The sequence below is a fragment of the Neltuma alba genome, unplaced genomic scaffold (assembly GCF_004799145.2).
Source record: "Neltuma alba isolate B1F8T4 unplaced genomic scaffold, ASM479914v2 tig00006783_pilon, whole genome shotgun sequence".
NCBI lineage: Eukaryota > Viridiplantae > Streptophyta > Magnoliopsida > Fabales > Fabaceae > Neltuma > Neltuma alba.
This window is the reverse complement of record NW_021634582.1, coordinates 26,211-35,321: the sequence shown is the minus strand read 5'-3', so window position 1 is coordinate 35,321 and position 9,111 is coordinate 26,211. Positions and strand designations below refer to the sequence as shown.

Genomic DNA, 9,111 nt, shown 5'->3' with positions numbered 1-9,111 from the left:
ACATTTAATTCTTAATATAAGAGCTAGATGATTAATTTAAACAGATTAAGAAAGTTTGTTAAGCTGGTAATTTGTAATAAATATTTATTATCTTTTGTAGAATACTTTTACTAATCATGTGTATTAGTTAAAATTACCTAACGTGTATAACTATTACAAGAAATACTTTGGAAAAAATAGATAAATAAGAAAAACAAAACAAATTAGAGTTTTATATTTAAAACCAAATTAAATATTAAATTAGCTATAATATTAGACATTGGAAGAAGTATTACTTTCAGATCTATTTATAAGAAACAAATGATAATTAAATAAATTTTAACCATTGGCACAAAGCGAGTACAGAAATAGACGAATTGAAATGAGACGAGATGAAAAGAATCAAAATCTTAACAGAGAATATTCTTGATGGGGGAGGTGGGGAGACTTGGGGGGAAAATAAAACAAATGAAAATGAAAATTGCTGAAAAATATCTCATCCCGAAATTTATTGCTCAGAAATATCCAGTGACTCATATTTTTAAAGGAGTGTAGCTCTTCTTTTTTTTTTTTTAACACTATATACAACATATTTTTAGCTATATGTGTAAATATGTTTCATTATGTACATAATTAAAAAAAAAGAAAAGAAAGAAAACTCAAGTTATATATGAATTCTTAAAAAAAAAAAGAATTCTTAAAAAATTCAAAATAATTTAAAGAATACACTTTATAATGGGAATTGCTCAACAATTGTTTGAAAATAAACAAAGCAGGAAAGGAGCTTTGTTGGGGCTTGACAAAGCCACCTATATGTTTTCCATTTTCTAGTTTGCCACGTGTCTTCTCAGGAGAATGCCACCCACTACAAAACCCACCTATATAACTGCCACCCTCCCTTCCTCCTCCATCGTCTTCTCAATTCCCTCTTCTCTATACATGAAATAAATAAATCGTCTCTCTATATATTTCACTTTCCATACATATATCCTCCTATACATTCCCTTTTGAGACCTTCTAATTTTATTTATTTATTTATTTATTTGAGTTTCACCTGAAAATTAAAGTTGCCTGAAATTGAAAATCTATTTCAACGATGGAGTCAAAACCCATACACTGGGCCCACCTGTTGTTGCTGGTCTTACCCTTCAGCCTCCGCCACCGTTGCTCCCATGCACAGCCCACCGGCGCATCGTCCGCCTGGGTCGGCTCAGTCTTAAAAGAATCTTTGAGCAAATCTCACTTCAATATTATTATTGTTGCCTTCCTCGGTGCCATTGTCTTCTTTATTTTCTTCTCCCTCTTGGTTCGTCACTGTGTTGATTCCTGTGCCAGCAGTGATGCTCAGAGTGCCGCGGCCGCCGCAGAGCAGCGCCGCCGTGAAGTCATCGAGAGATGCCCTGTCCTCGTCTACTCCGAGGTGAGGGATCTCAGGATCGGGAATTCAGCTCTGGAATGTGCCGTTTGCCTGAGCGAGTTCGAGGACACGGACAAGATCCGCTTGCTGCCAAAATGCAATCACGTTTTCCATCCCGATTGTATCGATAGGTGGTTCGCCTCACGTCTCACTTGCCCTGTTTGCCGCGCCAAGCTCTCTCCCTCGGATTTCGCCGAGAATGAGGAGGCCGACGCCGTGACGGAGTCGAATCCCGATGAATCACCGGCTGATGCAGATGCTGAAATCGAGGAACAAAGCACCGTGGAGTCGTCGGAGCCAATGGCGGAGACGATTGACGTGGGTGAAGAAAGCGGAAGCACTGGTCTGATTCCGGGGACAACAACGGCGTCGGAAAGATTTGAGAGGTCACACTCAACGGGTCACTCTCTCACCATGGCACCCGAGGGGATGATGATGACTGAGAGGTATACACTGAGATTACCGGAGAATGTGAAGGAGGAGATATTTGGGAACCAGAGGAGAAGGCTTCGACGTTGCGCTAGCAGCAACGACGTCGTTTTGCAGGGAGAATGGAGCACGAAGGAAGGAAGCGATGATATGGAGAAATCGGCGTTGATGATCTCCATGACGCCGCCATTTGTTTCGAAGGATTGGAGCTCTGTGAAATTCCTGAAGCAGAATGCTACTGATCAGAGCTCGCCGTCGACGTCGCGAAGGCCTCCGGTTTGATCTTTCTCTACCCAGAAACCTCGACCTTCCTCTGTTGTTTCATTAGGATTCTAAGATCGTAGTAGGCATGTCCAGACTCCAGTGCAAGCACTGCACTCTGCAGAAAGGTCATACATAGGGCACCAGAAAAAAAAAAGAAAGCAAAAGAAAAAGAAGAGGTCATGTGTATTTGTCACCGGTAACTTATAATTACTTTGTTGTTTTTTTTTTTCCATATTAAGTAGATGATGGATGGCATATGAAGTATAAGAAATGTATCCAAGTATTTATTAATTTGTTTTATATTTTAATACCTTCAAACTTAAATATAATATCTAATTTGTAATGTTAATTGTACTATAAAATAAATTTTATATTTAAAATAATAGATTATATTACCTCCTGTCTTAATTATAAGATCTTCTTTGTAAACTATAAATAAATTTTTATAATTAAAACCAGAAGTAATATATTTTATATTTCATAGCAACTCAGTGCTAACTCGTGTATCATGTGAAACTTGATAAAGGAGTTACGATACGAATCATATCGTTTGGTATAAAAATTTTATTGGTGGCCAAAAAAAGGTCCAGAATTTATTTATTTTTATATATTTTACATGGATGATGATGGATTAAAGGAAAAGAGGGTGTCATGAGGTTTTAAAACTCTTTTAACTAATGGCTTTTATCCAGGACAATTTTGATATTTTATTTTAAAAAAAACTAGTTTTAACTAACTTCATTAACTTAATAAAAGTTGTTAGGATCAAAGAGAGTAACAAACAAGTTTCGGGTATTGAGCCATATATATATAAGGGCAACCAATAAAATGGTGAGAAATTCAGTTTCCTGAAAATTGATTGATTATTAAATTCAAAGGAGAAAAGGGAGTTAAAAAAAAAAAAAAGATTGCATGGGGTGGAATATGTAATTTGTTAGGATGGGAATCCATAAAAGTGGGATATAGGACCACAGAAAATATGGAGAGGGGAAGAAGAGGGCATTCTGATTTCTGAATCAGGGAGAGAGAGCAGGGCAGGCGGTCCATTAAAAAGCCCTATTTTTATGACCTGCCTTGCCAATTCAATGTAGGAGCAGAGCCTGAAAATTAACACTGTGGTCCTCATATGAACAGAATCAGGAATCTCCTTCCTCAAACAATTTTTTAAAAATATTTCTCCTAATTTAATTTTTAGATATAAAGCGCAACTACTTGCAAACAAAATACTCCTCATGTTTTAAATGTAGGAAGTAACTAATTTCAGAGATATTAAAAAAAAAACTAGTTATGTTACTATGTTAGTTTAATCACTCATATTAAAAATAATTCCTGTTGGTTGAAAAAACTTTCTTCATATGTATCACCAATAAAAATGATTTGAGAAAAAATAATAAATTATGAAGATAAAGTATTAAGATTTCACATTTATGATGAATGTGAATTACTCATATTAGTTATTACATTTAGAAGAAAAGGATAGAGATGGAAATAAGCCAGATAACTTGTAAAGGGCCTAGGTTATTTGAAAATAGAAATAGTTTTCAAACCTTTTTAAAGGCCTTGTTTCACTTCATAGATTAGACTTGCAATTTTTGAAAGGCCTGCTAAGTTTATCAGGTCAATTTGAGCCCGTTGTAAATGAAGTTGGTTTGTGAAGAAGATGATGGCAATTTTAAGTCAGGGAATTGAATCAACTTTGATGATCACACGAAAACAGAATACAACTCTTTAGAAAACAATTTTTGAAAGGGAGAATTACAATGAGGTCCCAAGTAATTAAAAAACAAGTCCCAGAGGTTGTCATTCTCACTGTAGGACTTGTTATTTCAGGCTGCTCAGGTTGTTACTTGGGACTTTGTAGTGATTATTTCTCTTGTGTGGGACTTGAATGTAATTCTCCCATTTTGAAAGGCCTGCTAAGTTTATCAAGTCAATTTGAGCCTGTTGTAAATGAAGTTGGTTTGTGAAGAAGATGATGGCAATTTTAAATCAGGGAATTGAATCAACTTTGATGATCACGCGAAAACAGAATACAACTCTTTAGCCTAAGGAATGGAATTGAATGCATTTTAACGTAAGTTCATTGAACTCTCCTCATGAGAATGGAATCCTTTTATTTTTATTTTTCATTTATTTGCCATTCCTGAGTATGAAATCCAACAACAATATGTGTAGATAATATGAAATCATTTTGTTCCACCCCAAAAAAAAAAAAGAAACCGTTTTTATGGGAATATTTAATCTTTTGGAAGATATATAATATCCGTGTGAGTACTTGTATAATAAAATACCATTTCTATAAATAGTAATTGAATATTAATGAATAGGGAGAAGAGATTGATAAATATTTTTTTTAATTATATGTTAATTTTGCTTCATTATCTGATTGTCTGAAATGGGTATTATCATTGTGTTTGTGTGCTTGTTTAGAGGGTGTTTGGATTAGTTTTTGGAGAATAACTTCTTAAGAAAGTGAAAAAGGTTATTTTATAAATAGATTTTGAGTAGAATAAATTCTGTGTAAAAAAATATTTACATAAATTGGGAGTATCTGGATGGTTATTATCATATTTATTTTTTTCATATATAAATTACTGAAAAAGATATAAATAATATATATGTAAGACCAATTTATTCTTTATATATCTAATTAGTAATTAATATGTTTATATATATTGGCGAACCATGATTTTCCATGAAGCCAAGTGGAAAATCATGGTTTTACCCTTGAAACCATAATTTCGATGTAATTAATCAATTATTGGATTTTGTGAGTTAAGATGGTTTTTCTCAAATTTTCTCTCCAAAACCATAGTTAATCAATTAAGTTTCATATTTTAAATACTAAAGGGTCAGTTGGTTAGAGTAACTTTGAATGGGAAGTCAAACTTTCCATAACTGTAAAAGAAAAAAATATCTAATTAGTTCACCGAAAGATTTAACTTTCTGAAAATTTTAGCCTCTCACGTTTTTTTCATAATTGGGTAAGTAATGTATTGAGCAGAAACAAATCTCCCTAGTATTTAACTATTTATTACGCATATTTAAAAACTTATCCCTAAAATTTATAAAATAAAACTCAATTAAAAGAAATTTTTGTTTTTAGTATTAAGAAATATTTTCAACATGATCAAGCATATTTTGAGGTGATAGTATTCATGGCCAAGAGGAAGAAAGGAGAGAAACGGAAATGCATGCATTTAGAAATTTGGGCGTATAACATTGTTTTTTGAATTTTTATTTTAAATTTGAAATTTGAAAATTGATGAAATTTTGTCGTTAAATTTGTCTATGGTTAAAAATTTTGTTCTCAAGCCTAATAAAAACTTTTTATCTGAATTAAAAAAAAATTGTTATCATGGTTATTGTTTCTAATTCTTTTTTTGACCTCAGATTTATTGTTTATAATTGAAAGTACATCTTTAGAACTAAAATTTGGAGATTATAGTATCGCTAAAAGATAAATATTTTATGAATAATGATATTTAATGAATAATGATTAAAAATAAAAAACCATTTTTTGTGAAGGATAAAAAGTACAATTGGGAAATTTTTACATAAAATAAGTATGGTATTAGTGGGCTTCCAACTTTCCCATGCCTTGGCCCAACCTTAGAAGATATAAATATCAAACCCATTGGCATTCCAATTTGATTTCGGCCCAATGTTCTAACAATCAGCCCAACTAAGCAAGGTTTAAAGCTTTTATTGGGAAGACGGAGGTAATAACGGAATACACATGCATTCTTTTTCTTTTTCTTCCCCCTCCCCCCAACCTAAGCAGATGTATTCTTGCATTAAAAACAATCATATTTGAGACACAGTAAAATACTCTTCCGATCTTTAATATAAAACCTAATTGTTAAGTTAACCTTGGTTCTAAATACAAGACTTAAGGGGTGTTTGGATAGAAACCAAACCATAGTTTCAGAAGTGCTTTTACGGATTACGAAGTAAATATATGGAGGAGGTTACCTCGTTTTGCGGAAAAGTGATTTTGAAACCTAGGTTTTGATTTTGCCAAACACCCCCTTATTTCTCATATTTATTAGTTTTTTTTTTAAATTACCCTTATGAATACTTCCTCAGTCATAATCAAATAAATGAGGGAAGGAGGATATTAAGAATGATAATTATGATATTTTAGAAAAAAATGTCATATTTCTTATAATTACTAACTTACCTAACTTTCTAATCAAATTAGTTAAATATGTCTTATATTAAGAACCAAATGAGTACTAAATATTGGTATCTCTTCTAGTATAAATTCAAATTTTGGTTTGTCACGCCTATTTGGTTATACTGATTATAGCTCGTTTTTCATTTTTTTTTTTTTGGTGCATTTGATTTCATTTGAGTCTATGCATGGGTTTGAACTGATTTTCATAAACCGAACGTCACATTGGACTAGGAGCTGGTTCATTGGTTTCATTGAATCAATTGACCCTGTTTGACTCTCACAAGATTGTACCTCAGCTAATTGTATTTGTTTCCAAATTAGGAGGCTTCAATTTCTTCCCCACTTCCCCCCTCCCCCAAAATTAAAGGTGCAAGCACTAATAGCTTTAACAATTTGAGGTTATAAACAGAACAGAACTTGTCACCTTCCACTTATGAAAAAGTCTATATGCCATGAGATTATACGGCCATTGAGGAGGCTTCAATTGCAAGTAAAAAAGAATTGCTTCCTTTGATAGTAAGAGAGTTTTTAGATGACGAGTGAGTTAGGAGATTTTTTTAGTCCTCCAAATTTATTACTTTTCTCAAAAACTACTTCCATTGATTGCACATGTTAAAAACATTATTATTTATAGGACAGTTTCCGTAAATAATTAAATGAGATATTTTGAGAAAACTAATATACTACTTTCAGTCCTAAATTTAATATTTAGTTTGTAATACAATTTGTACTACAGATTAGATATTATATTTAGAACAGAAGGTAGTATTTCTTTTCACAAAACAATTAACTTTGCTAGTGTTTTTAATTTCTATATATTTACTTCCCACTTTCATTGCATTATAAACTAGTTTGTGTTTAACTTGCACTTAAAAGGGCCAAAAAATGGTTAGGAAACTAGAGTTTTGAGGGCTCATGGGGATAAGACAAGCCTCACAAACTGTATTTAATTATAAATGTCATTCTAGTGGTCTGACGAATAAATTTTGATATTGATAATAAGATTTGAATTCATCCACTTCTCTGAATATAAGCTGTATCATGCCAATTAAACCAACCTTTAACTGCAATTTAAATTTAATGTAAATATTGACATGGATATGATATAGGCTAAACTAGCGATCCAGTACTCTTTGATATTACTTTTAAGTAGTTTACAGTCCCTAATCTTATTTATGATGCACATTGATGTTAATTTTTTGGCACATTCAGCACTCTTAATGTTTATTTTTCAGTTATATCTAGCATTATAATTTCATTTATGATTTACGATGATAGATACACTATAAATAAAAATATGGTAAAAAAAATAACATAATAGCATTGGATGTACCATATATAGCATTAGAATATTGGATACAACTTCAAAATAATATTAAGATGTTATATGTAGCTTACTTTATAATATATAAAAACCAATTCCTTCTTAAATTATTTGGATCAAGTTCATAACCTTCCATAAGATGCTGAAAACTTGGTTCCACTAGTCCAATTCCATAATAAACTCTTAGCTGTGAAATTCAATAAATTAACAAAATTCAACTTTATCTAAAACAAGTCAATTCATGGAAGAGTCAAATTCACCGTTTTTTCAAGAGAGAATCCTCTAAAAATAATAATTTAAATGTTAAAATTCCAAATCAATCTTATTTACGATACTTTAATAATAATTCATAATATTTCAAAAGCAAATAACGATATATTTTTGTAATTATTTCTGATTTAAAGTTTTAAAATTTTAGATGTATTTTTTTTTGATTTTCCTTTTTTTTTTTAAATACAAAATCAAATATCAACTATCAATTCATGAATTGACCAAAATATCCTTATTTTTAGAACCAAATACAGCAAAACCAAGGCCATAATATTGTTTGACCAAAGGAAAGCCCATAACACTTTTTTTTTGAAAAAAAAAAGTTAGGACCTTGGGTTATTCCAAGTCAATGGTGATAATGAGATGTTCAGAATTTGACTTTACATCCTCAAGGGAACAATTGACGGAAATTGAGAACGTCCCCAGCTGTGCTGAGCCCATTCATTTCGTAATTAAATTCCAATTCCATTCAGCTACTATTATTGGTTTCCTTTTTAGTTAGACCTTCCATACTCAAACATTTCAGGGAGTTAATTCTTGAAATGTTCATAAATGATACTCCTCCGGTCCTAATTATAAGACCCAATTGACTTATTTGAGGAGATTAAGGAAGTAAGTTAAGTTGGTTATTTATAATAAATAAGTGTTGTCATTCCTAAAATATCCTTGCTAATTAAGTATATTGGCTAAAACTATCATTATTAGAAGGATTATCTTAGAAAAAAATGCATAAATATAAGAGACAAAATGGATTGGGTCTTATAATTAGGACCAAATAAAAAGTCAAATTGGGTCTTATAATAAGGACCGGAGGAGTAACTTATTTCATTTTTCTTAAAGTGTTTAGAAATTTTAATTATTTTTAATTGAACTTTATGGTATAAATTTTAAGAACAAGTTTGTAAATATACCATAAATACTAAGAAAGTAAAATTTAGGGAAAATAAACATTTAGGGGCTGTTTGGTTTCTTGTTTTGAAAACAATTTTTATTTTTAAAAATAGAAAAACAAAAAACTTGTTTGTTAATTTGTTTTTAGTTAATTGCTTTTTTTAAAAATAGTAACATGTTTTTAAAAAACTAAAAAAACCAAAACTTGTTTTTGTTTTTGTATTTTTTATTTTAAAATTTTTTGAAAAATCTGCTTCTTTTATCATCTACTATCTATCATCTATCACTACTAGTGACAACTATCACTTGTCAAGTGTGATTTTTTTGTGATTTTTTTTAAAATTATTACTCAAACAA

At 31.1% G+C, this 9,111-nt stretch overlaps 1 protein-coding gene across 1 annotated transcript; it reads left to right on the top strand.

Annotated features, from left to right (window-relative positions):
- Positions 1–1,075: 1,075 nt before the first annotated feature.
- On the top strand, positions 1,076–2,107 carry LOC114751179 (E3 ubiquitin-protein ligase ATL6-like). The gene has a single exon (XM_028939840.1). The coding sequence runs from the start codon at positions 1,076–1,078 to the stop codon at positions 2,105–2,107; it is 1,032 nt and encodes a 343-aa protein (XP_028795673.1).
- The last annotated feature ends 7,004 nt before the right edge of the window (positions 2,108–9,111 follow it).

Bases quoted from the DNA above. Each gene is read 5' to 3' on its own strand.
- LOC114751179 (XM_028939840.1), top strand. From the start codon at position 1,076: ATGGAGTCAAAACCCATACACTGGGCCCACCTGTTGTTGCTGGTCTTA.